The following is a 26,628-nucleotide window of genomic DNA, read 5'->3' on the forward strand; positions in this document are numbered from 1 at the left end:
AATGTTGAATTAAGAAAATAAATTCGAACCCTTACTTTGAAACTGTTTAGTAACCGGAAGAAGTATTGTTTACATGGGCGGTATTTCCGGTTCCACGCGACGTAAACATAGCTGAGAGAAGAGAAATGATTTTTATCAGTTTTGGAAGATAATTTGGTAAGCAGTTTAAAAGAAAAGACTGAGTTTTTAAATACACAGGAGACTCTTGCTACTTTTTTGCGAGTCTAATGTTACGTTAGGCATTTTTATATAAGTTGTCGATGAGCTGTCAAGTGAGGACTTGATAGCTATCTTAAGCTAACTTACAACGTTTCTTTTTGCAGTAAATTATAGCTCATAGTTTACAACGTTTTAAACTAACATATGGAGAATGAATAATTAGGTTTGGAAGCTAAAAGAAGCTACGTTTCTTTCCTTCACAGCTTTCTAAGATCAAGGTGTTGCCTTAGTGCAACATTAAACTTGCCGACAACTTCCTGAGAGACTAACGTCGTCACTGAGAGTGAATCCGTGTAAATGGCGTCGACAAATGATCCATTTCAGTTTCAAGGTGAATGTCCTCTTCTATGATGTGTTTAATTAGGAGATGAAGTTGCTTAATTGATGCTTCTGTGTACTGTTCTCTATCTCAGTCTCTATGGCATCACTAATCTGTAAACAAACGTCTCTCAGACCTCTTCCTCTGCTGCATTATGATGCACTGCTAGCAACATGCATAACTCCACTCTTAAATTTTACTTAATTTTTTATTTTAACACTTTCCCTTACTCTTTTCCACGAAAATAGAATTTGAAGAAGCTGGCAATCTGTTAGAAGCAAACAGAGATGCAGTCACCATTAGCATTGAAGATGAAGATACCAAACGTGAGAATCAGAGGAAAGCTGCTGGTTTCATTCCTGATGATGATGACAAGGACCCACTTGCCGATGATGACAAGACAGAGGTCTGAACAAGACTAATACTGACTAAGAATGTGTCCTTTTTTTATGAACTATTAAATGTTGTTACATTAAATAATAATGTAATTAATTTTGTTTTTCTCCCTTGTTTTGTATTCTTGACGTTGTAGCTTCTCTCCGGGCAAAAGAAAAGTGTCCCTTTCTGGACGTTTGAGTACTACCAAAGATTTTTTGACATCGAGACCCATCATGTAATAAATTTACAACTTATTTGAATGACTTAACCACTGCAGCAGTTTATCTTGTAATGTGGAAGGCTTCAGAACAAAATCTATCAATAGCTTTATATATGTTATTAACATTTCTTTCAGGTGAAGGAAAGGATCCTTGGATCAATGGTGCCGTGGCCTGGAAAGAACTTCATTAATGTCTATCTTCGAAGAAATCCTGATCTTTACGGTTTGCACAGTTTAACATTCATGATTATAGGTAATCTGACAGTTTTTGGTTTGGTAAGCAAGAGAAAACTGTGTTCCTGCTCTGTACTATAGCTGAAAGTTGGTAATATTTTAAATTGTAAAAACTTCTAATGTTTGATATTTGTCCTTTCAGGACCATTCTGGATTTGTACCACTCTCGTGTTTGCCATTGCCATCAGTGGAAACCTGTCCAACTTTCTGGTGCACTTAGGCAAACCACACTATAAGTATACCCCAGAGTTTCGAAAAGGTCAGTGCTGTTATTCTTCGGTACTCATGGCTCACTTGTTCTGGATGAATGTGAGAGAAAACTGGACATTTTTCTTAAAAACTCTGTTATTTCTGAATTTGCTGTATTTTCCAGTGACCATAGCTGCAACAGCGATCTTCAGCTATGCCTGGCTGGTGCCTCTTGCCCTCTGGGGTTTCCTGCTGTGGAGAAACAACAAGATCATGAACTTAGTGTCATACTCCTTCATGGAGATCGTCTGTGTGTATGGCTATTCCCTTTCAATTTACATTCCAGCAGTGGTAAGACTTGAAATTTTTCTATATTTTATAATATTCATTGTTGTTACACTGGTGTTAAATATATACAACGTGTATGCAGCCTATATATATATATAGTAGTTTGGTGCTAGTAGGTTTTAGCAAACTACTAGCTGTGGATCAATACACATTTGGTGTGCTAATTAATATTTATGGAGGCAGAATAATGTATGTGGAATCGTCTCCAAGTAAACTTTAGTGCCCATGTTCATGATAATGGAGGAAGATGTTCCCGAGTGCAACAGTGTGTAAGTGATGTATAAGAAATATTGGTCTACTGCTTCGAATTCTTAGTAAGATGAATTCATTGTTGGATTTTCTGTCTTTTCATAAGATTTGTTGACAGAAAAGAAAAATCTAGAATATCACCAGCCTTTTTCACACCATTTTGATAACAGTCATCTGTACGAGATATAATATTATTTCCCCCTCTATCATGAATACATTTAGGGCATTGATTGTGTCTTGTAATAGTTCTCCTAAAACGAGGCATCTGTTATATACTAACACACTGTTGTTTTCTACATAAGGTCCTGTGGATTCTCCCGTATGAATGGCTGAGGTGGTGCTCCATCGTGGTGGCCCTGTGCCTCTCTGGCTCAGTTCTGGCGTTGACCTTCTGGCCTGCAGTCCGCGATGATCACCCCAAAGTTATCATAACAGTCATGTCAGCCGTTGTTTTGCTCAACGTTCTGCTCGCCGTTGGTTGTAAGGTAATTGTGCTGGCTGTAGTAAAGACGCTGCTTTTACACTAACTTTACAGTTTGGATTAATTACAAATTTAAGAGATATGGAAAATAAATCTGCTTGGCGACATAAGATACAGCATTCATTGTCCTGCTTTGGCAAACTACATCTTCACTAATCCAGTTGATTCAAGCCGCCTGTCCATCTCAGTGTAGATAACAACAATGATTGACTGACTCCCATTTGTCCCCAATGATCTCAGAAGCAAGGCCAAGCCGTAACTTGTCTATGTCAGCCACAGACAGGACATGGACATTTCTGCGTGTCTCTCCCAGTGTCTTCTGGGAAATGACTGTACCAGATAGTGTCAAGTTTCCTCCCCCTGGGTAGACTCCTCATTGGAAACTTTGACCGCATTTGCTAACTGGTGTGAGAACGGGCTGTTAGTTTACTTCTTAATGTGAATACGGTCAGGTCCACAGAGGTGTCGTATGTCTGGTCACATTCATGTAATTAGTCTACAAACTAAGCCCGCGTCTGAAGGCTGACCAAGATGAATGGGTTGCAGGAATACTGTATTCTCTCCTGTAATGCTGAACATTTGTTCCACACTTACTCCCAGACACACTGGCTTTGGTTCATGATTGATTAGTAGTTTCTCTTCATACTGTACTTGCCTCTTTGGTTGTTTTACACTATTTTCTTTATTTGTTTGGTTTTTCAGGCCTATTTCTTTAGCAAACCAGAACCAGCACTACCAGTTGAAAATTTAGCTACAACAAAGGGGATCAAGGTGCCGTCTTCGACATGAAAGCCTGTCATTGTCTGAAGGTAAACACACACAGAGGCATTTGATGCCATGATCCCATTGTACAAATCCACTAAAAGCCTGATACATGTTAGACGTATACCCCACTTTGTACTTTCTCGTGGCTGTTGTTAGATTTCCATTCATTCAATAGTGATGACCTCCCACTTCAGTAGCAGCTCTACTGTGACGTCCTATTTTAGTGGCTTTGACTCAAGCGTGTGTGTTTTTTGACCTACTAGAGCTGAACATCTGACACCGGACTTCCTTTACATGATTTCTCCTTCCCAAAGCAAGTGTTATTCTTTTTTTTAAATTGCAGGTTCTCCTGTTTCCTTATTAGAGAGAATCGGGTTGCTGTGGTGATGAAGTCACGGGTCGTCTGGATTTCACCTGCACTCGGACGTTCTGGCTCAAGACCTTAGAACTCAGTGTGTATGTTTGTTTCAACTGAGTGACCTCTGAAAACGAACACTGGTACCAAGTACTTTATTTCTAATGGCATGGGTTCTAAACTTAAAGATAAATGGGGTCTGATGTTACTCAGCACATAAGATGTCTTTTAGTATGGTAGTTTTCTGCTTTATAGTTCCTCTGTTAAAATGTTTAGATAACCAGTTTATGCAGTAATGTTGGTGGCATCAAAGTGTTTTGTATATGCATTTTTTCTATTCCGTTAATGGCAACTGGCTGTGATACTTCATGTGAAGGATTTCCTGTAAACCAGGTGTGGGTAAGATATTAAAGGGTTGGACGTATTATGTACAAATAGAGTTATTGTATTTTCCACCAACTGATATAACCATTAAGTGCCCTCAACTAATGCCAAAGACCCAGTCTAAATGTCCAAGGGATTTGTAGCCTGTATAACTATTTTTTTAATCAATTTGTTTTTATTGTGACAAACTACATTTGATATAATGTATAAAATGTAATATGTCCATTCCCAATGAATTTTTCATAGGAAAAAAATAATAATAAAAATGATCAATGTATAGTCAACCTGGAACCTATTTTCAAGCGCAAATTAAACTCTATGAGCAGATTTTTCTCATACTGTCTTTTTGCACATTAAAGAAATATTTCGACATTCTAGGAGATGCACTTATTTGCTTTCTTGCTATGATTTATATCAGTAAATTGATGCCACTCTTAGGGGCCGCTAGCCTGGCTCTGCTCAAAGGCAACAGAATCAACCTACCAGTGCCTTTTAAACTCACTAATTAAAACGCTGCATCTTGTTAGTTCAATGTTTTTGCCATATAAGCAGCCAAGATCATACAGATTGAACAAATGCATGCAGATGCATTGTGTTAATTAGTGAACTTTAGAGGTGCTGGTAGGAAGATTTTATTACCTTTTCACAGAGCCAGGCTAGCTGTTTCCAGTGCAATTCCTGATAAAGTACCTACCCTACTGTCAGATGTAGCATTGTACCTGCAGTAGTACTGATCTTCTATTCTAAGTCTCAGGAGGAAAGCAAGTAAGGCTCCTTCTCAAAATGTCAAACAATTCCTTTCAATAACATCAAAGTTTGTGAAATCTAAGACATGGAAAAGCTCGTCTAAACAACTAAAATTCAAATCAATTTTAAAACTAAAATATTCACTCACTAAATCTGGTCACTGCAGAATAATAAGCTTCTGGATTCAGTGTTTGTCATCTGTAAAAACTGTGTCCTTGTAAACACGTGCAGTGACTACATTATAGAAATGCTTATAATGTCAGTGAACCATTTTGGTACACCTTTGTCTTTCAGTGACTGTAAAGTTTTTAGGTAGGACAACCTCAAATCACCTCAGACTCCACACGTGCCCGCAACGTGACTCTTTTCAACCGGCTCCCGATAGCATTAAAGGCTGCCAGTACATTTCAACAGTTGGACATTTTAAATATTTAAGGGATTGTAACTAATAGGTTTAACTTCAACATTTGAAAGAGAGCGTCTAACTTTGAAAGTGAGCATTTGGCTGCTGCTGCTGTTTTTCCAACTCATCCATCTAAACTGTCGTGTGGTCGAGCAAACTGATAGAATCTACCGTGTCACGGTTTGGATGCACAGATCACCTGCAGTGGAAAATGTTGCTCGTGTATGTAAAGCCTTTTTCTCCAGGCACACAGCGTGTGGTCAGCACCTCACTCACAGATGGCCTCTGTTAAGTCACTGTTTAATATTTCCATTGATTAACACGGGCAAAGTTTTTAGATTAATTAACAAAATAGGAAAAAAAAATTGTGTCACTTGAAACGGTGTCAAAGGGATGGTGGCGCCCTAATTAATGGTCATTCTAGCCCCAGCTTTGAGTTACACAGGAGCTGCCTGTCAAACAGATAACCCTGTTAGAAGAATGTCACCTGCCTCAGTCCAAGGCATGCTCGTGACTGCTCGTGCTTGTGAAGAGGATTTACCAACACAACGCTCATGGACTATTTAAATAGCTTGTAAGTAATAACTTTTTAAAAAGAAAATGCCTTTTTTAATGTTAATTTTATTGTAAAGTGATTTGGAAACCATACCATAGGATGGCCACCTCAAATGGGAAAGGTGAAAAAGTGTCCAAATTTGAGACATTGAAACTCCTGGAGAAATGCAGAAAGGAAAGAGACGATGCCATGCACAGGGAAAGTGTTCTCAGAGAGAAACTCAGACAGTACGAGTCAAGGATGCGTTCAACCGAGGCTCTGAAACAGAAGCTGAAGAGCTTGACTATGGACAACAAGGAGCTGAGAAAACAAGTGAAGGCTCTTCGTTCTGAGATTGGACTTGAGTGCAGCCCGAAGTTCAGCGGAAAGACCACGAAGGACATAATCAATGACTTGCATGAAAAGGAGCGCGAGTGCAGTTCCCTGGTGGAGAAGGCTGGGAAACTGAGTCTGACCATTGATGATCTGACATCAGAGCTGGCAAATACAGTCACGTCCAAAACACTTCTGGAGGATCAAGTGCAGTCATTGCAGCAAAATCTGAAGGATATGACAAACAATCAGCGACGTCTGCTGAAGTTGTGGGAAGACAAGAAGACCCAGAGGGAACAGCTCGCCCTCCCTGCAATTGCCCAGAAACCTGGACAGAAACCAGTTGTCCATAAAGCAGTTCAAACTGAGATGTCCATCAGTTTATCCCAAAAGCTCCCAGTCAATGCCTTTGAGACGAAGCCATTCTCTCGGGATCATGAGAAAAAGACTGTTTTGGATAAACACAGTTTTCCAGCTTATGGAAATGGCTATCATCATGAAAAGAAAGGTTTCTTGCATGATGAAACCAAAGGAATTCAGAACTGACTTGACTCACTGACTGACAGCCACTAACACTGCACTGAGACAGCAAAATAGATATATTGTAAATGGACTGATGTTTAATATATCTGTGAAAAAACAAATGAGTAAAAGAACATGCAATTTAACAATGAAAAGCCAATGTATGGCTTGTCTTGGTGCCTTATGTCAATACGATGACAGTGCAGTTCTTTTAGTGTTTGTATCATTCAAATGTAGCCTAACTTTATACATCTGTTGAAGTCAATTTTTATCCGAACCAACTTTCAAAAGCTATTGTTTGTCATCTTATTGCGATTAACCTCTGGCTAGACTGTCCGAATTTATACATATTTTTATGTTGATCGAGCTCATTAAACAAAATTTGTGTGGCTGTGATCCTGGCAGCAGGCAGGAATATGGGCAGCTTTTCGGGGTCCTTCAGAGGTCCTTTGAATGCATGTGGCGCGATATGGGAAACTAAGTGGAAAAATAATTTGACAACAGGCGAGCCGAAGAGATTATTCTTGCCGTGTGGATCTCCATCTACCCAAACAACATGTTTTCTGCAGAGCAAAGTTGTTGGTTTGTCCGCAAGGTGAGTCTTTAAACTTAATTTTTCTTTCATTAAAGAGAAAATGTATCGCTTGTGCTCGGATGCTAACTTCAAGTAAGTTAGCCCGTCTGTTTATGCTAGCTTGAGTGAGCTTAACGTTAGCTAAGATTTGTTTCAACTTTTATTAAGAGGCACTTACAGAACAAGAAAGCACAATTAATAAAAATATAGGGATATATAAAAATGAAAAATATGCGGAGCAAGTGAAAAATAAATGAGAGCAAGACGGAGAGTAAAGTAGCTAGCTATGTTTTTAAATTACCAGCGATAACGTTATATACAAAAGATCATTAAAATAAATCATATCGACAGTTCAGTAGTTCACTTGCATACGTAAATGTCATCTAACGTGCACACAGCACAATGATCAAATTCATAAGATGCAGCAAGGAAATAAGCACTAATTTCTGAAAAATACTGTGTCAAAATGTTTAAGTGCAGTGAAGGACAACTAGCTCTGTATGTCACAAATTTAAAGAATAGATGCGCCGTAACGTTTGTTTCTGCTGTAGAGGAACAGAAAATACAAAGATCAGAGGCAGCAAACAACCGTTATTTACACTCTGAATTAATCTGCCGATTATTTAATTCATAAGAAAGATAACCTGTAGCCTGTGTTTAGCCTATAATATGTTAGAAAACATTAAAAAATACTGACTATTTAAATTTCAAACGTAATTCTGAATGTAAAAAGCAGTCACATATTACATGAAGTATTTTAGCTCAAAATATTTTTTCTTTTCATTGATACATTTAAATCATAGCAAGTAGTGGGGAAATTACTAACTTTGACAGCTAAGATGAAACCTTTTTTTCATAGTCTTATAGCTGCTTCTGTCAGGGCAGTTACTCTGTGTATTAGTTATGTATGTGATAATGACTGACTGCTCTGTTCAGGTGATTTGGTGGAGAGCTGTGGCCAGTATTGCTTGGGCTGTGCTGTTGTTGCCACCCATCACAGCAGTTTTTGTAATCCTCAGCAGGTTCAGCCTTCTCCACCCCATCCAGACGATATCAGGTCAGTCACCACGTTAGTTAGGAGATTCGACGCATTGTCTGAGGTTGTGCGATGCTTACTGTTAACTGCTTTTTTACATGCAGAATGCCTGTCCCACTTAACAAGTGCAAGTGCTATCTTCTCTTTAATCCTGCTGTGTGGAGTGATCCTCATGGTTGGGTTCCTGAACCTGGAGTATTATACAGGTGAGTGGCAGGATGCTGGCTGGTCCTCCATGTACTGGTTTAGTGGGATTTCTGTTTAGCAGAACAAAGACATTGCATCAGCTCATCAATTCAGGGTTAATGTACACAAGACACGTCAAAGTCAGATCTCAAGTGAATTAATCAGAAGTGACACCTAAAGGAAATTAAGTGCCTGCATATGGTACAATTTACATAGAACTAAATCATTTGATCTATTGTTCCATTTTAATCTGCTTATTCATTTACAGACCAATCAACACATTGTTTAAAATAATTACAGATTTTTTTTTAGAAATTTAGAAATAACCCAATTAATGTTTAAAAATACCTCACTTTTTCATCCATCAATAAAAGTAAAAAGTGTGCAGTTATAATGATATGAAACAGAAAACAAGGATTCTTTATATTTCTAAGTACAATGACCTAAATTGATGTAACTGTAGTTCTTTTGGCACTACCTTACACAAAGTATAATCTTACCCACATCAATCAGTATGACATGTACATTGCTGAAGTTGCACTCCCTGTCACTGCTGAGCCTAATCAATATACCTGTGCAGTACTATGCAGTGTTGGGAGCAGGGTGTAGTTAGGAAAATGTGAGAAATTTACTGCAGCAGCTGGCACATGTTAGTCTTTGGTTGTAACTCTTGATTGTTTTGTTTCTCTTCAGTAATTCCAACTATTGCATGCTCAAAAATTGCCCTGTTGGGACAGCTGCTGCACCCTCGTCAGTTTGTCAACTCCCTGGTCCACTGTATCATGGGAGTAATCGTGGCTTGGTGTTGTGCCATCACCATTGGGGGCAGATATGAGACACTCGGCTACCCCTGCCCACAGAGTGATGGGTAAGCCGCTATCACTATTGTGTTGGGCTTTACATGCTTCATCCATTGTCTAATTAGCTTAGTTTGTTTTCAACAGTGATAGTTCCCCTCAGATGTGTCTGAATGAGTATCACCTTATCCATCTGCTGGCTGGAGGCTTTGTTGGATTCTCTCACAGTCTGCTGGGTGTGATCCACAACATGAACTATGTCTCTTTCCACACTGTTCAGGTATGTGATGATGCAAAGACTGAATATTTTTAAGATATATTTTCTCATGGATGGCTTAGTCTTGAATGTAAAGAATGCATTTTGTAGTCATCCATTTAAATTTACAGCTTTGTTTAAATCTGGTTTACACTTCTGCCAACCAGCATGCAAGTTTCTCAAGCCCCAATATCTCCAACTATACAGGTTGACCCTAATGGTAGAAACACAAAATAACTGCCACTGTCCTTTTAAATAGCATTTTATGAGTAGCGCTGATGTCCACTCATTGTTATTCTTCCACAGCAATACAAATACCTTCGATTTAAGGGATCTCTACCTTTAGTGGTGAAGTGCAGCGCCACTCAAGCACTTTACTCTGTCCGGAACTACATCGTTGTGTTTTTCTTTTTGGGTAAGTGATCTCCTTTTATAAATGAAACTTCAGTAACACAGAGTTCCTGTACCTGCTTGAGGCGTTTTCTTTTTCAAATAGTCACTTTTTATAGACATGCTTTTAGTTATTGTTCAGTTATTTTATTGGAGTTCTCTTTTTATTTTGCTCTTGTAATTTTCCACACAAAGTTATCAGAAGCGATGGACAAAATATTTCACTTTTATGTTAACAGGATACATTCCAAAAGCTTGGATTTGTAAAACACTTAATCTTGACTTGAACAGGTCAGTATGGATTCTGTATTTATATATGATTAAACAAACATTCTCATTTTGCCACACCGTGCTGCTTCCTGGCCTGATTTAAAGCGCTGCATTAATATTTGTGTTTGATCTCCACCTCCAGCTCTGTCCACCCTCTTGACAGCATAGCTGGACTGCTGGACCTCTCCCTACTCTACCACCTGTGGATCAGTGCCAGCTTCCTCCTCTTCACATGGCACATCACACTGCTGCTCTTTAGGATCTTTGTCACTGAGGTATGAGTGTAAGGAAAAGACAAAAAATGTATACAGTCTCCAATGCTGTTTTGCTTAGCTTCTTCTATATTCTGCTGTTCTTCATGATCAGCATTTTTTAAACCTAACTTCAGTACATCCACAGGCTTAGTATTACCTCTTAACCAAAGATCAGAGTGCCAGCTGACCATGGTGACCACCATAAAATTGCATGGACTAGGCCCAGTTCTGATTATAAAATGTGTGTGATGTTTTGTGGCTGTAATTTACTTACAAGTCGAGTGTGGTGTTGTAAAGACTACCTCTGTTTTAATTATTTAGAGACACTAGGGGGCAATGTTGTCATTGCTTTGAATGTTCAAGAACATCGGCCATATCCGGATTATATTATTCATGGTGAACATCCCAGAATTAATCTCAGGTGATCAGTTAAATTTACTCTTGAGGGTCTTGACTTGAGGGTAATATGTAATGTATGTGCTGTTACCTGCAGGTGTACAGTTTTCCTGTGCAGTCATCTTTTACTGAGGATTCCCACCAGTGTCTTCCCAGAGTTCTGACTGATAAGCAGCCAATGATATTGAAGGTGGATAAAACACATAATTAGATCCTTTCAAGTTCAAGTTTCCTGACATTTTTGTGTGCTTACTGATGATCAAATTTAGGTGTTGTAACTTGTTATTTCCCTAATTTTAGTTCCTAGCTCTGCAGGACTTGGCTCTGTTGTCTCAACACTCCCCATCACGGCGCTGTGAGGTCTTCAGTCTGAGTCAGCCAGGTCTGTTATGTTGAAAAGACGTCTTTGCTTTTAACTGTTTTTGATTTTTCTTGTGTCAAATACATTTTTAAATATTCCAATCATGTTTCAAAGCAGATGGCAAAACAAAATGTGTTTATTTTTTCATTCTTGTCTTTTCCCAGGCGGCCATCCTCATAACTGGAATGCCATCTCTAAGGAGTGTCTGTCTCTGCTGGCTGATCTGACTCAGAGACTCGTAGCCTATCATGACACTGTAGCAACCAACGGCAGGGCCAAATCACTGTCTACTGGGAGTGACAAGAAGACTTCATCTGAGACATCAGGTATGTTACTATCAAACATAAATAACCTCAATTGTTTCTGACCAGTCCCCTTTATCCTATTTGTCCCACTTTTTTGTCTTAAAGTACCCTCGAGTACAGAAGATTTGATGAGCCCGAGGCCCACTTTACTGATGAAAACTCCAGTCTCGGTCTTTGCACGCTCAGTTGTTGGCAGCCCACAGAGCCCTCTGACAGCAGCGTTCACTCCTGACCTGGACAGCCCGTTTGCTTCTCCCGCCCTGCGGCGTCTCACTGCTCCTGTGGAACAATGCTCGCCGTGGTTCGGCACAGTGCAGAGCCCACACGTCATGAGAAGAGTCCCAAAACTCTGGTCCACCTCCACAGGTGAGAGGAGGACGCTATAGGTCCAATTTTAGACAAATAGAGTTGCCAAGCATTAATAGCAGCTACTGCTTGTATAGTCTTAGTGCCTCAAGAGCATTTATAATAAAAATTGTTAAATACTGTATGTAATAGTGAACATGGCACCCCTGTTAAATGATTTGTTTGATCTGTTCCCGTGCAGATACACAGATCAATGGCAGTCCTCAATCATCCAGTTCCCTCACCTCAGTTCCCACTCCCAAGCAGGAATCATCCAAACCAAGTCTCCTGGCTCAGTTCCTGCAGAACAGAAAAGAACAGGTACTTCAGTCTTGTTGTTACAGAGTTGACAAAAGGCTTTTCATACTTAACATTTATTAACCTCAAGCTAACAGTAGTAATAATGCAGCGGCTCGGTCTGTCCTGTCTGGTTTTTGTGATTTTCCAAAATCAACAACCTGATAATCAACTCTGCTTCATGCAGTGATTGGCCAGGATGTGCACAGGTGTGAAAGAGGACATTGCTCCGTTTGCTCTGCACATTCTTTTTTTTTCACCTTCCTCACAGCTCAGTCGCACCAATCACTTCTGTGCCGGCGAGATGAGACAGGAGGAGAGCCAACAAAATTAGCGTCAAATATGTAATAATAGCTTAGAACACTGTCTTTTCTGTTGCCTGGATACTGATCTCATAACCTCTGCTTTATAAAATACATCATTGTTCTGATTTGAAGTTGTTGTATTGGTCTAAGCCAGTTGTTAAGTGTGAAAAGCCAATATTTCTTCATTTGTGTTGCATATTTCTCGAACGCAAAGCAACTTTACACTTAATTGTCCCATTCAGGTTAAAAATTTCTTGGCAAAGCGGGTGCTGATAATGTATTTGTTCAACAAGGTAAGGATGTGTGGCATGTGCATGCTGTCTTCTGTAGGATTCTGAACACTGAAGTTCTCTCGTCTAACACAGTAGATTTTCACTTGGTTTCACCAAATCTTGCAACCTCACCCTGCAGGCATCACTAATTTAACACTGCTGGTTTTGGCCTTGGTCGTGCAGACATTACTAATGTAGCTGTTTTCCGTCTATCCAGCTGTAACAATGAGACTCACTAATTACTTTAAAAGCTTGTGTGAAGGAGCTGTGTGAGCAAACGTGTCTTGCAAGTCACATAACTATTAAAACCATTGTTTTGTTCAAATCAAATGTTGAGAAATCATGTCCTTGTGATCCTATTAGAAGTGTGAGGTTCTGCTAAGTTTATCACAGCCAAATACTGTGCATGTATTGCGGTATTTCCTCTTTCTAGAAACTAGTTTGCTTAGTCCAATTTGCTTCCTGAGGTTTACGTATCTTCCTTTGAGTCATGCATGCATGTTGTAGTGTAGCCTCACTAAGTGTGTCTAACTTCCTGATTCATCAGTAAATGTGCCTCTGTCTGTTCAGTGCAGTATTAGTTACATCATCTCTTACAGCTTCCAGAAGCCTCCAGTCAAGCTCTGTTCGCAGACAGCCAGGCTCACATCTGGGCTTTAGAAGGTAGGAAGAGATGGTGGACTTGATGTTCATTTGATAAGGAAGCGACATGTTGATACAACGTTGACATCACTGTATCCTCTAATGTCCCCCTGCAGGGCTGTCTTACCTTGTTCAAGCCTCCTTCTCAGAAGACCAGTTTGGGGTTGTACAGACTACATTACCCAGCATTCTCAGTTGCATACTGGTCTTACAAGAGGTAAGCCATCATGATTTACTGCAGCTACCCTGAGGGCTCATGTTGGTGCAGCAAAATTTAATAAAAAAAAAAACCTATAAGCCCAGCCCGCTGTAGTGCAGCGTGTGAATTGGCTTTGCATACCACTCTGTGGTCAAGTACAAACCTTGCACTGGATGTTGTGGCTTAAAGGCAAACGGCAAACGTTGAGTAGTTAAAAGGGCCAGTTCATCTAAATCTTCTTTATCTAAATGGTAATAATCTGTATATGGTGAGTAGCTGTGGAGAAAGTCAGTTGTAGTAGAGTTTATCAAATGAAATCTCTTCTATTGATCAGCACAAATTAAATATTACTGTTTGCTGACATTCAAATTCAGCAGCATTCAGTTGTTGTTGAAATTTAACTCAGATATTCACTGTAGATGCAAATTAGCAAATGGAATATGAATTGAAGTGTTTTGCATTAAGACTAGCTTTAGTTTTTACCAGAAGAAGACAGAGACATCAGGGAAATGGTACAGATATTGTACATAGTGATGCAGACACAACTGACAGGACATCATTACATACATTGCAGTGTGGATGTATGTCTTCAGATTCTTTTTTTTTTTTTACCAGTGTGATTTTCTTTTCATACATTTTGTGCATTGGGCATTGTCAGAGGGAGCCGAAGATCAAGACTTTCACTGCCAGCAACTGCTTCACTGTAATTCTTGTGCATATGACGAGGAACTTAAACAACAAAGTGGCTGTGGTTGCTTTGCATTGAGCGCCCCCTGACAGCAGTCGTGTCCTGTCCTCCTTGTCTTCAGGCAGTAGATCGACACTTCAAGCTGCCTCATGCCTCCAGTAAGCCTGTCAGGTCGACCGGCAGCATGGGAGACTCCACTCACAAAACACTGCGCTTCGCTCTCAGGGCCACCCTCAAGACTGCCATCTACAGGATAACGACTACATTTGGAGATCACTTGAAGTAAGGCCTGTCATTTAAATTGACATTCTTCAAATGCTAAAAATATGATATTAATTCTTGATATATACTTTTTTTTATCCTCAGTGCTATTCAGATGTCTGCAGAGCACAGGAAAAGATTGCAACAGTTTCTGGAATACAAGGAATAACACACTTGACAGTTTTGCCTTCAGATTCTTATCAGTATGGTTTGTGTGTGTGTGTGTCTCTACATACATTAGCATAACTGAGGCAACAAGTGAAAGTCCATGATAGTGCCTCTTTTAATATTTATGTCTGCACTGTGTCATGGCGGATTGTATTTGATAGGCTAGATCACATCTCCTACATGCACGAGGTGGGGGCAGGAAGCCCGGCCGATGAACTGAGACAGGTTGGAAGATTTTTACCGCCTGTGTCTGGGAGATTCAAAGTAGCTTACTGTTTAAATAAGCGCCTAATTTCAAAAGATTTGTTTCACTTGCATTACAAGAAAACCATATCAAGTAATTGTATTTGACTCGTTAATTGTGATGAGTTGTAAAGGGCTGTTCATGCTGCATTTGTACTAAATCTTCTGGTTTCATATTTCATCTGCTGGCCTCTTGAATTGCATCCATGTGACTTTAAAACATTTAGCATCAGGTCTGATGATTGAGAGGTGTCATGATGTGTGTCTGGTTTTGTTCTTGACACCAGCCTTGGAGAACTAGTTTACAGCCGTGCACATCTTTCAGGTTCTGTAACTATAATATACACAATCAGATTTACAGATCAGACACTTGTTTGTATGTTAACTATTTGGTCAGACAGATGATGGATATATGGTGTGGCTGGTAAAAAGTGGGTAAATATGTTTTCACTGCTGACATGTATGGAGTTTAAACTCCCGGTCCAAGACCTGTTGAATAAAAACATTATGAAAAGATGATTTGTCAGGTTTGTCATTTTTCTTAAACATCTTAAACAAGCAGAGTACATAAATGTGCTGGAGTTGGGATTGATGTGATTCAACAGTTTTTCCATGATCATGCTGGTTGATAATCAACAAACCCCCCCAAATGAACTGAACTACAGGTGTGAAAGCGCCCTAAGTCTTTGTCTTGTAAGTCACCCAACTTCATAAAAGTGCAATAAGAAATCCCTTTGAAAATGAACATCTATCACTTGCATTAGTCTTAGGTCATCACTATGTAGGAGTTATCAGAAACCTGTACTGCTCAAACAAAACGGGTGACAAAAGTCCACACAGATACTTCTTAGGTCAATCAATAAATTAACTAACAGAGTAGATAACAACACAACACAGAATGAGACCATAAAATGACAACATCAAGAGCACTGTTTCTGTTTATTGCACGAATCGTACATATTTCCAACTGACCTGGTAGAACGCAACATTAGGCAGTGGTGGAAAAGAAATTGTTCATCAAAAGCCTCATTATGTATACAAGATGGCAAAAATAGCCAGTGGGAAAATCTGGATATAACTGTTTCAAATGATGGATTTAGATCTAGAAAGGAAATACTGTTTTTTTTTTCCTGAACAAGAAAGACAAACAAAACTTTGATACTTGAAATGACGGCAGTTCTGTTCACAACAGACCGATGTCATTCATCAAAGGAAAAACAGCAAAAATGGTGCCTCAAGTCATTTTTTTTCTCTGGATTTTAAAAGTACTTTGTCCTCATATAGAATATAAACCTCTGCATCAATACCAATCAAATGTTTTAACATCTTTTTTTTTGAAGTCAAATAGCATTTGCTAAAGTTGATTTTTTTTTTTTTTACAGTTTTAATATATATTTATATATGTACATATAAATTCAACTAACTAGAGTTCTCATAGAAAATGAGAAAAGCTGGACTTTATCGCTCTCACACAACAAATGACTGGCAAGCATATTGACCCTACCGCTCCCTCTGTCCTCCTCTTTGAGCCAATGTTAATACAGCACAGACAGAAAATTCCTCGCAAGTGGTGATCTGGCTGCAAACATGCGACCTGGTTCAAATGAACTGAAACATGTTGCTCAGCAAATGATTTGAGACTGTTCGCATCACGGAAGGATTTGAAGGAACCACGTGGACAAGTGGAGTCCTTTATTAGTCCAATCTCGATTGGCACACAGGCAGTCTTTCAATTATAGTTTGATCCAGGTCGGGTCTGGCTCTTTAAAACTACAGTTCCCCAACAGAGCCCAACATCAGTCCTTATATCCTATGCACATGCTGAACACCACCTACTTCTGTGTTTTCATGTTCAACAAGAGAGGTGAAGTGAAGAGTTCCTGTCAAAGATGGGCGTCAGGGTGAAGAGTGAGGGAGGAAGAGGAGGGAAGGCCAGTGGAAGCAAAAGAAGCCTCTTCCTTTGTCAAAAAAACGCTTAAGTGCAAAATACCCCCGCACTCAAAAAATTGGAGAAACTAAACTTCACTGTGGGTTTTCCGAGGAGATAACAAGACGAGACAAAAGCTCTTCCCCCACAATCACACACACTCAGTGCACGTTTTGTCTTCGTCTCAAACTAAAGCATCCCTGATTCAAAGTGCACTCAGTAGTGAGGGGGAGGGCGATGGAAAGATGAGGGGAGGGAGTAGCTGAGGGCAGCAAGTAGGGTGATGCAGCATGTAGGGATTTTAGTAGTCCTCAGAGAGAAACCGTGTGTGTGTGTGTGGGGGGGGGGGGGTAACTAGCTTCACAAGCTCAGGCCAGAAATCAGTATGAGACTGGGGCGATACACTGGGGGGCACTATGGTTTCCCCTCCACATGTTCAAATTTTGAGGGAAATCACATTTAGGGGACAGTTTGAGGGTACCGTTCTAAGCCACACCTCTTTCATCAGCACAGAGAGCCCGAGAGCAAGAAGTGTGTTCCTACGAGAGAGGGGGGAGTTGTGTGCTGGTGATGAATAGCTTCCTACAGGGCGCCTAAAGAGGAGATGCTTGTTGCCATACATGCACACCACATTGTTCTGGGGCCGGGCAGAGCATATAGATAATGTATGGACAAGCAGGGGCCTCCAAGTGGTTTATAGGGATGTAAGCACTCACTAAACCTCTTTGTACAATTCTCAAAAATCAGGATTCTGGAAGTGTGTATGCAGTCTGTAGTCGCCATTCACATACTCACAACTGCTGGGAAACCAGGCGTTAAGCATCTGTGTCACTCTGCTTCAAAACTATGTTAAAGTAAATGTGTGTGTTTATCTGTTTGAGTTTGTATGTGTGTAAAAAAAACAAAACAAAACAAAAACCAAAGTCTGTGGCTCGTCAGTGTTTGAGTGTGCCAGTGTGTCAATAGTGCTTGCCTATGTGCATCAATTCAAGGGCAATAAAGTGTGTATGTATGTATGTGTATGTGTGTTTGTGTGTGTGTGTCTAAGTGTGTGTGTGGCTCAGGAGGACATGCACTGAACGTGGTCTGGACCTCCTTCCTCTTCATCAGAGGAATCTGGAGAGCTCCAGGACTCATCTGTGTCTGGCTCTGCACCCTCACGGCGGGCCTGCATCGAGACACAGAAGAAGAGGGCGGACACACGTAAGAATGAGGCGATTTTGGGCTGAAATGGTTGTAAACATTTTGCCAGCCTGGCTCTTAATGCTAGAAACTGTACTGTATGTTTTCAGTGCAAAATTACCAGAAATCTAGACTGCTGACTGCTGACTCTTAAAAATTTCCTTCTAAGACACCCTGCCTCCAGATGACCAGAGCGATGACAGATGTTCATGTTGCCAAACAAAGTCTACATTTAGCTTTTTCCACCAAAGTGTAATGTGTGTATCCTTGAGGCAGCAAATCCTACACTTAATAAGCAGGAATGTGCTAATATTTTACATTTTTGCTTGAAAAATAGCTGAAATGTTTAATCAACTATCAAATAATCGCCAATAATTTTTCTTTTGATCGACTAATCTCTCTCTACCTCAAACCCGACAGCTATCATCTGCTTACAATTTAGCCTCCGGGGGCAACAGCTAGTGTTTCAGGGCTTTCCGGTGTAGCTAGCAGATATTCCGTGTGCTGGTCATTGCAGACAGTCCAATCAGCAGCTTGACTTGGAAATACTGCTTGGACTACAAACGGAAACCCCTGTCTGCAGATTCTACATAAAAATCTGTTTATAGAGATGATCTATAACCACTAAAAGCTTCCTTCAATCCAAGTGCAATATCGACTGTATCCTACATACTATTTAAGGGGCACTCTTAATACAGCAGTGTATCATTACTTGCTGCAAAACTGAGGGACCAAGAACAAACAATTTAAAAAACGGTTAAATTCCAATCAGCAGAGGCTGAAAGATTCCTAACCTTTACTCACTAGCGTGGGCCAAGCTCGAAAAACACTGGAGCCTACATTTCCCATAATGCAACCAGTGGGATGTTTTTGCTCAGCCCTGCCTGCCTGGTAAATTCCCACATTTTTTCAACACCACACCCCACAACAGAGTCAGTGTTTCGTGTGTTTGTTGCAGCGTCTGCGGGCTCACCCTCGGTGGTCGTCTGTTCCTCATGTGTCTCATCAGGAACCACAGGAGCTGGGTGTCGTACTGGTCACCGTGGCGCACGCTGTCCTCATCGCGCTCCCGCTTGTTTTTCTTCATCACCTTGAAAAAACGCAACAAATGGTTTCTTTTACAGGTGTGAAAGAGGGCGGCGAGAGCATGCAAACATATTCCCGACACAAATGTACAATTAAAATGCACAGTTCACCTTCACTCATAATAATGTCAAATAAGCGTTTTGGACAAATCAGCTGAACTGGGTTTGCTTAATACCTGTCTGAACCACCTGTTGTGATAAAACACTACCTCGACCAACAGAAAAGAGAGTAGACTGGAATACCTCTTTTAGGCCCTTTAGTCCTGTGGGGCTTTCAGCTGTGGGGGCCCACAGTTTGATATCGTGGTCTAGCCCACTGGTGGCCATACCTGGCAGATGTGGATGCGGCTCCAAACAGTTCACCTGTGGTAGTCGAGGGTAGAGAAAAAGACCGAGATGATAATATGAAGAGATTTCACAGAGAATATTCTTGGGGTGGATGTCAGCAAAACGCAAACTGTACTTTTAAAGAAAATACACAACAGACGGTTTAGTAAAAGTATGTAGACCAGGTGTATTTTTATCACAGTAAAACATTAGATATAGTCTTTTTTGCCACACATGAAAGCAATTACTGGGTAATCACCAGTAAGACAGTGAGATGAGTGAGTCAGAAGAAAGCACCACCAACCATCACTGTGTTTGTGCAGGATTTCCTCAGTCAACTCTGAACTCGGCATATGACTCACCACTCCTCCTCTGTCTCCCTCCATAAACTGGACGATGCGAGCGGAGTACTTGTCCCACAGGTAGATGTGTCCGCAGTCACTGCCGCTGACCACAAACTCACTGCAGGGCCCATAGAAGTTCACCCCCTTCACTGTGAGAAAAAGGTGAAGACAACAGAGGATGAAACAGTGTGCGCTAACAGGAAACTCCTGCAGTACATGTTCAGGAAATATTCGTCGGCCGAATCACAACAGTAAGAATAATCAGTCATCTGCCAAATGCTTTTGAAGTTGAGCTACAGCTGATAAGTCTGATTTCTAAAACTGTGTGTAGATCCAAAGGGCGCCATTTTATTACTGCAACAAATGACTGCTGTAATTGGGAAGTGAGCTGAACACCTGTAGCATTATTGCGATGACCCTTGTATCTCCTGCGATAGTCAGCCCCATCGCTGTGGTTGGAGTCAAACAGGTAGATGTCCTCGTCATTGTAACTGGCCAGGAGCTCTGCACACACAAAAAAAGGGTCAAACAGGCTTTCGTTTCATTCCCTTTAACGGCGGAGAGGCTGAGATGAAGACGATCTGGACGTTTTTTAATTCACGCGATGATTCCGACAAACAGATGCTCACTGAACCTGACCTCACCGCTGCAAAGATGAGAGCACGCCAATGCTTTATATTCAGTGAGACTCACTCCGTTTGAGCGTCACTGAGATTGCACTGCGGTTGCATCAGAGCGGCGAAGAAGGGCAGAAGTTTTAAGACAATGAATCAAGCACCACCAAGTGTAGGGCTCATTACTTTCAATATATCTACAACGTGTCCAGAGCAGCATGAGAAATTAGGTGAGGTTAACTTGAAACAGGATTATGGAGATTGTAAGAAAATTAAATCATGTCATAGGGATATTAAATTATTTCCTTATGTCCTGCATGCAAGTAATTCAGTCTGCTGTGCTTATGATGTGAACGAGAATGGCGTTTTAGTACTTTAAACGCTGCATTTAAGAACAAAATAAATGTTGGTGGAAGTTTTCTTTACCTGTGCCGTCGTGACTATACACAAGGCAGGTTATGTTGGTTTTGGACTCGCTGGATACCAGATGCGAAGGGCAAAACTTTTTCAGCACACCATTGTTATCATTCTCATTGATCTTCCTCTGGTCATAGATCCTACAGCGGGTGAAGCGGAGGGAAAAGAAAAGTGAACAACAATAGCGAATACTGTTTTGCTATTGCATTATCAGAGAAATAAATCAGCACTCGAACTACAACCTGGTTCCTACCTCACGTACTGATCTCTCCCGCCCACAGCAAAGTGTTGTGTCTTTGCTGGGTTGACGAAGATGGTGTACAGCCCTACTTTTTTATCGCCCTCCTTTACAACCACCAGTTTACTGCCGCACAAGTGTAAGGAGACAAGAAGGAAAACAGATGTTAGCTCCGGCAAGGAGAAAAGTCACGACAACATACGGCAAACACCTGAAAATCGGCAGAGAGGAGTGTTTAAAAGTGGACGTTAACCAGCGCTGGCTGAAAGAGAGCACGCTTGCGCAACAAACTCTGGCCTAAAAAGGACAGAGTTGTATCAAAACCTCTAAATGTCTCAACAGGAATCAAACATTATGAGTTCTGTGTTGTAGTTTATGGTATCTTGCCCTCCTGTTGCACAAGCCACTCAGTTAAGAAACCCAATTCCTGAGGCGACTATGTTTACACTTGGTAAACTTTAATGACAATACCACTCACTTGGCGGGACGGTCTAGACGCAGGTCAATACCAAACACCACGGCGTCCTCTCCAGCGGACAGGAAGGAGCAGGGGGAATCAGGCTCGAGGGCCAGCTGGAACAAAAAACAGGGTCTTAAGTGCATCTGCCACAGCTGTAATGTCTGGCGCATTTCTGGCTCACACGTTCAGCACAAACGCTCACCTTGTGCGCTGCCCCTTTGTGCTGTGCTACCCGCTTGGTGTTCTTGCAGCACTGCGTGGCAGAGAGCTCCGCCACTCGGATCTGACCATCTCGGGCACACATGGCCAAGGTGGAGTCTCCACTGTGAGGCAGGAACTTTGCCTGCGCACATTAAGGGCAGGGAGAAGATCTTACAAATAACCAACATTCCTCAATGTCACAGTTTTCTTAGATTGGTTAAATTCGTCCAACCATCTATCAGCTCTAGTCCTTAATCCATCTACTATTTGATTTTTTGTTTTTCGCCTTACCTGAAAGACATTGCTCTTGTGGCCGCTGTCAAACTCCAGCTCGGCGCGGCGGATAGCCCAGTCCCAGATCACCACCCTCAGGTCATCGCTGCCCGAAGCCAGGCGTGTGCCCGAGGGGTTGAAGTGCAACGTGTTGACGCAGCCCGTGTGCCTCTCCAGTCGGCCCTGGAGCTCCAGCCTCTGCACGAGGCCGCGGGCCCCACACACGCGCCTCACAAACTGGTGCGAGTCCCTGCCGATCTCCCTGGAGCGCAGCGAGGGCACGGCCCGCCATACAGGGCCGCGCAGGTCGCGGAGCTCTGCTCCCAGCCACGCCTCCATGGCCTCATCGTCGTCCTCATCATCTTTCTGTTCTTCTTCTTCGTCCTCATCGTCATCGTCATCTGAGCTGGTGGAGTGATTGGTGCCGCCGGGTCTATTCCTCTTCCTAGCCGCCCTTTTCCCTCCATCTTTATCTTTCCCTCTCTCCCGTCTGCCTCCCTCACTCTCTCTTTCGCCATCCTCCGTCAGGGAGTAAAGGCCGCTGCCATCCATGCTGTCTGTGTCTTCTTCCTCCTCTTCCTCTTTGTTTGCCCCGGTCTCTCCTTCCACATCTGGCATAGGCTTGTCTCCAGACGCCTCTCCGGTTTCTTTGGGAGCTACAGAAATAGTGAAAGCCAGAGCCATGGGGAATAAGGTTAAGACACTGCAATCTCACTGGGAGACTCACTGAAAGGTGTATGTAAATTCTGCTGTGAACTGCATCAATGTTAAGTGCCATCCGGCTGCAAAAAAATCCAGAGAATTAGACTCCAGAAATGTTGGGAATAGCAGAGCGTCCCAGTAGTAAAGAAATATACATTCAACATCATTAAAACCAGATTTAAGATGAGTTTCTACCAATAATGTCTGCAGCATTAGCGTTTAGGACTACAAGAATGAGGTTACCATCTTCAGAGGAAGACTGTGTTTGTCCCTCTCTGCTTCCAGACGCATCTTCCTCCTTGTGTTGATCTTCTCCTGGCTCTTTTTCGTCCAAGCCACCTGACAGAAACAAACAGGTGATTAACTGTCAGCGCCGAGGAGCACGGCAGCTCCAACGGTTCAGTTCCAGTATAAACTGTCGGTTACTTCCCAGCACTGATCCTTTACCGTTAAGCACGGTGGATTTGCCGTTAGCCTCAGCCATTCTGTCTCCTTTGTCCTGCGTCGACCCGAGGGAGAACCTGAACGTCACACACAAACACAAAAAAACAACAATTACATTGTTTATTAACCAAACTGACAAGCGCTCAAATGAACAACAGGCAACCTGCTCGCAGGAGTCAGACGGCATCGCTGCTCGCACCCGCTGAACTGTTGTCAACTACCGACGCCGCACCGTGAGCCGCGGGACACAAGTTACCTGTTAGCTTCCAAACCCACAGCCAGGCTAGTTTTACTATCGATGTACCGCTGCACATAACGACATAAACAAACTACCTGGACTGCTAGCTGTCTCCAGGCCTGACTAATGCTCGATTTTGCTTTGTAGTGTTTTAGTGTATTGTCCCTTTGCAGCGCTCGACTGACTGACGCCGTTTTTAACGCGAGCTAATGCTAACCAGGCTGCCGGACATTTCGAAACTGAAATACTGCTGTCAGTGCTGCTTAAAAAGCAAACAGCTTGTCAAAACACGAGCAAGCAGCTAGCGTTGTAGTAGCTAACTAGCATAGCTAGCGTTACCTCTATTTGAAGGCCCGACGAGGCGTACTTCTTAGTTTAGTCCTAATCTTTATTGCAGATTTATTTTCTCCACCTCACCGCTCAGCAGTTGAGCTAAGTGCCTCGACTAGGGATTCTCTGGCGGTGAACACACGACATCAGGTATGCGTGCATAAAGCTTTTTGCAGAAGACAGACTTAATGCAAACTAGCTGCGTTCACACAAGGTTGACTGCTCTGTTTATGTTTTGACGGTTCAGCTTCTTTTTTTTATTTGGTTCCATTTCCGGTGTCGTGCTCGCTTCGGCTTTTTTTCCTCCGGAAGTTTACACAGGATAAACGACAGGCCAAATAACAATAAAAACAATTTATTAATAAATAAAGCAACAACAATAATAAATATTCTGAAATTTATCACCTAATTGTTGATTTACACGCATCTAGTGCGCGGGTTATGGTGTGGCTTATTTTAAACTATTCAACAAATTACATCACATTAATCCAATTTTTAGTGCCATTTTATTTTATTTATTTGTTTTTCTTTAACTCTTAGTGGCTTATTTTTTTACGTATTGATCCGATCCCGGGGCTAAACCTGAGCATGTAGGAAACCATAAATGAAAGTTGACTTCTTTTGTAAGCGAAGTATAACGTAACGTACTTATCTTAATGTGCGCAAGTAACGTACTTACTTAAACCATGATCTCTTCCAAAATCTAACAAGTAGTTCTGGTGCCGAAACCTAACCAAAGCGCGACCGTTTCACAACGTTAACTGCGTTTATTATTTTTCTCAGTGGGCTTTATTTTGGAAGTGTAACCGGACGTTGCAAACCGGATGTTGTATATTTAGCATTGCTAACTTGACCGCGGAGCACTGTGCGTCGGCGTTCCCAGCGCCACTTAATCACTCCGCACAACTGAGAAACTTCTGTGGCAGGAAGCACGTGTTAAGGCGAAAATTCTTTGTGGATTTCGCACTACAAGCAGCCACTGTCACATCACGCGTAGTCATCTGATCCATTGATTAGTGCATCTCTCAAAAGCCTACATTTCAGATTAATTATAAACCCAAACCTATACCTTTTGTGTCACTTAGCAGGCCAGATTAACCTGCCCCAGGACAAAAATGAGCTCATTTCCTTCAAATGTTACTTTTATACCTTTACTGCTATTTTGTCATGTATTATAATGTCCGATTAAACAGTTCTTATCTAACCTCAGTCACAGGACAATTCACATGTCTAATTTTGGCAAATGCTATAGTGAAATTAGATTAGGTGTTGGCTCATGTTTGTGCAAGGAGCACTTTTCTGTGTTTTATGTCTTTAAGAGGGCCTTGAGCAATAATAGATGCTATGGCAGAGACTGGCCATTGATGAGTATGGGTTGTTGTCCTCAAAATAGACAGTGTCAGATAGTTAGTGTTGGGTGGATGTATGCATTGTATTGGACTGATTTTTTGTATGTAAGTAATCAACAGCAAGTTTTCCTGCTCAACCTATTAATCTTGAACAAGCTGAAATGTATAGGCCTGCTAAATGTCTAAGGAAACATCTGTCTCTCTTTCTCAGGGTAGCACAAGATGGGATCCCTCAGCTTCCTTCCTGTGTTTATGTCATGGGTTTGATGACAGTGATCTACAGTAAATCCCATGGCAGGAGGTTGTCCTTGCCTCTGTTAGTTCCCTTGATTCTTTTAGTTTAACTAATGACTATACTGAAACATGGAGGTCACAGTTTCCCAGCATACATGCCACAAAGAGCTCAGATTCCAGTCACCTGTCTATAATCCACATGGAATGTCAGCTGAGAGCGGGAGACTGTGAGGGGAAAGGATTACTCTGCATATACACATATAGAATTAATACAGATAAACTATGCAAATGATGAATATGTGTCAGTTTACTCAACTGACAAAACACTTTCAGCTTTCCAAATGTGAGGATTTGCTATAGTTTCTTATAAATTGGCTGTTATTATAAATTGAACATCTTTGGGTTTTAGATTGTTGGTCAGACAGTATAAATATTTGAAGATGCCACTTTGGGCTCTGAAACATGTGAAGGACTTTTCCTTTGCTAGAGGTTATAGATGAAGCAATCATTCAGAATTAATAGAACTAATAATATCAACTGATAATGTCAGTAACCACGAGCTGCGGCTCTAAGAGGAAGCCAACATTCATATATGTGAACATGAAATGAGTTTACTGGCGGCCAACAGCTGGAGTTCCGTATCTTAAGTTAACAACTATGTCAAAAGAATGTAAACCTTGAAATCAGGTTAACACATCAATGATCATCAGCGATCATTCAGCCTTTGTGACGAGACGAAAACACCAGAAACTTCATAAATGTGGACCGCTGCTGGACCTGGTTCATTGGATTCTGCAGGTGTAGAAACCGGCAACTCATTTCAGAAGTGCGGCCTACACAGATCTCTTTTAGGACCACCTCTGTGGAAATGTGACAGAAGAAGGAAGGGGAAGTTCACACAGAATGAGGGGGTTTCACGACAGCCTTCTCCAGCTGTGCAGCGCTCGTAAGCTGCAGCGGCTCAGTCCGTCCTCCAGAGGCGGTGCTGGAGTCTGGAGCGACCGACGCGCGGCGGCCACGGCTATCATGCCGCGCATGGGCTTCGAATAACGATTAACTTTACATACTTGGCTTTAACCTGCCGTTTTCACCGCTCTCCGACAACATGGAGTACTGGAGGCAATGCGCGATGTGGCTGATCAGCTGCAACGTGCTGCCCGCGAACCACCGGGTGACCGCGGACACGGCGCAGGTGTTCGACCTGGCGCAGACCCTGCGGGACGGGGTGCTGCTGTGCCAGCTACTGAACAACTTGAGAACTGGCACCATCAACCTGAAGGAGATCAATCTGAGGCCACAGATGTCGCAGGTAGACCAATCATGTGTGCGCTGCCTGC

General features: G+C 41.7%; 5 protein-coding genes across 9 annotated transcripts in view; 4 read left to right on the top strand and 1 right to left on the bottom strand.

Moving 5' to 3' along the window:
• The first annotated feature begins 63 nt into the window (after positions 1-63).
• yipf1 (Yip1 domain family, member 1) lies at positions 64-4,485 on the top strand. Of its 2 annotated transcripts, none has more exons than XM_041949433.1 (10): positions 64-156; positions 423-550; positions 787-944; positions 1,071-1,151; positions 1,272-1,359; positions 1,513-1,629; positions 1,744-1,910; positions 2,459-2,641; positions 3,340-3,446; positions 3,746-4,485. In XM_041949433.1, the coding sequence occupies exons 2-9, from the start codon at positions 517-519 to the stop codon at positions 3,424-3,426; spliced, it is 915 nt and encodes a 304-aa protein (XP_041805367.1). In that variant the 5' UTR covers positions 64-156; positions 423-516; the 3' UTR covers positions 3,427-3,446; positions 3,746-4,485. The 2 variants fall into 2 exon arrangements, with proteins under 2 accessions (XP_041805367.1, XP_041805369.1); XM_041949435.1 differs by having other exon boundaries at positions 3,767-4,485.
• Positions 4,486-5,946: 1,461 nt separating this feature from the next.
• On the top strand, positions 5,947-6,705 carry zgc:113691 (uncharacterized protein LOC503529 homolog). The gene has a single exon (XM_041949014.1). The coding sequence runs from the start codon at positions 5,947-5,949 to the stop codon at positions 6,703-6,705; it is 759 nt and encodes a 252-aa protein (XP_041804948.1).
• A 439-nt stretch (positions 6,706-7,144) lies between these two features.
• Positions 7,145-15,408, top strand: ndc1 (NDC1 transmembrane nucleoporin). 2 transcript variants are annotated; one of them, XM_041949322.1, is made up of 18 exons: positions 7,145-7,276; positions 8,192-8,312; positions 8,396-8,497; positions 9,171-9,345; positions 9,422-9,554; positions 9,837-9,945; positions 10,160-10,211; positions 10,333-10,465; positions 10,938-11,030; positions 11,141-11,222; positions 11,366-11,527; positions 11,612-11,872; positions 12,054-12,172; positions 12,696-12,746; positions 13,325-13,388; positions 13,484-13,584; positions 14,376-14,536; positions 14,621-15,408. In XM_041949322.1, the coding sequence occupies exons 1-18, from the start codon at positions 7,238-7,240 to the stop codon at positions 14,682-14,684; spliced, it is 2,022 nt and encodes a 673-aa protein (XP_041805256.1). In that variant the 5' UTR covers positions 7,145-7,237; the 3' UTR covers positions 14,685-15,408. The 2 variants fall into 2 exon arrangements, with proteins under 2 accessions (XP_041805256.1, XP_041805258.1); XM_041949324.1 differs by lacking the exon at positions 12,696-12,746.
• A 438-nt stretch (positions 15,409-15,846) lies between these two features.
• On the bottom strand, positions 15,847-23,953 carry dcaf8 (DDB1 and CUL4 associated factor 8). Its single transcript, XM_041948678.1, has 13 exons — positions 23,718-23,953; positions 23,144-23,217; positions 22,940-23,035; positions 22,013-22,650; positions 21,723-21,863; positions 21,539-21,633; positions 21,076-21,186; positions 20,832-20,962; positions 20,188-20,295; positions 19,810-19,940; positions 19,364-19,483; positions 19,009-19,125; positions 15,847-18,021 (listed from the first exon to the last, which is right to left on the bottom strand). Exons 2-13 carry the CDS (start codon positions 23,178-23,180, stop codon positions 17,914-17,916), a joined length of 1,833 nt encoding a protein of 610 aa, XP_041804612.1. The 5' UTR covers positions 23,181-23,217; positions 23,718-23,953; the 3' UTR covers positions 15,847-17,913.
• A 2,264-nt stretch (positions 23,954-26,217) lies between these two features.
• The window catches only part of LOC121614687 (guanine nucleotide exchange factor VAV3-like), a 52,424-nt gene continuing 52,013 nt past the window's right edge, over positions 26,218-26,628 (top strand). For 2 of the 3 annotated variants that reach the window (XM_041948684.1, XM_041948685.1), the window contains exon 1: positions 26,219-26,600. In XM_041948684.1, the coding sequence (XP_041804618.1) occupies positions 26,397-26,600 (204 nt within the window). In that variant the 5' untranslated portion in view covers positions 26,219-26,396. Of the gene's footprint in view, positions 26,601-26,628 lie in introns of all 3 variants that reach the window. The other variant, XM_041948686.1, reaches the window with a different exon arrangement.

Source organism: Chelmon rostratus, chromosome 12 (genome assembly GCF_017976325.1).
Source record: "Chelmon rostratus isolate fCheRos1 chromosome 12, fCheRos1.pri, whole genome shotgun sequence".
Lineage (NCBI taxonomy): Eukaryota > Metazoa > Chordata > Actinopteri > Chaetodontiformes > Chaetodontidae > Chelmon > Chelmon rostratus.

What these genes read in the sequence shown, in the direction of transcription:
- dcaf8 (XM_041948678.1), bottom strand. Translation starts at nt 23,180, where the DNA reads ATGGCTGAGGCTAACGGCAAATCCACCGTGCTTAACG. An exon ending in ACAGTCTTCCTCTGAAGATG is followed by an intron (nt 22,651 to 22,939) that starts GTAACCTCATTC and finishes CTATTTCTGTAG; the next exon opens with CTCCCAAAGAAACCGGAGAG. An exon ending in AGGGAGACAGAGGAGGAGTG is followed by an intron (nt 19,484 to 19,809) that starts GTGAGTCATATG and finishes CGACTACCACAG; the next exon opens with GTGAACTGTTTGGAGCCGCA.
- zgc:113691 (XM_041949014.1), top strand. Translation starts at nt 5,947, where the DNA reads ATGGCCACCTCAAATGGGAAAGGTGAAAAAGTGTCCAAATTTGAGACA.
- yipf1 (XM_041949433.1), top strand. Translation starts at nt 517, where the DNA reads ATGGCGTCGACAAATGATCCATTTCAGTTTCAAG. An exon ending in TGATCCATTTCAGTTTCAAG is followed by an intron (nt 551 to 786) that starts GTGAATGTCCTC and finishes CCACGAAAATAG; the next exon opens with AATTTGAAGAAGCTGGCAAT. An exon ending in TTGACATCGAGACCCATCAT is followed by an intron (nt 1,152 to 1,271) that starts GTAATAAATTTA and finishes CATTTCTTTCAG; the next exon opens with GTGAAGGAAAGGATCCTTGG.
- ndc1 (XM_041949322.1), top strand. Translation starts at nt 7,238, where the DNA reads ATGTTTTCTGCAGAGCAAAGTTGTTGGTTTGTCCGCAAG. An exon ending in ACTCTGGTCCACCTCCACAG is followed by an intron (nt 11,873 to 12,053) that starts GTGAGAGGAGGA and finishes GTTCCCGTGCAG; the next exon opens with ATACACAGATCAATGGCAGT. An exon ending in TGCAGAACAGAAAAGAACAG is followed by an intron (nt 12,173 to 12,695) that starts GTACTTCAGTCT and finishes TGTCCCATTCAG; the next exon opens with GTTAAAAATTTCTTGGCAAA.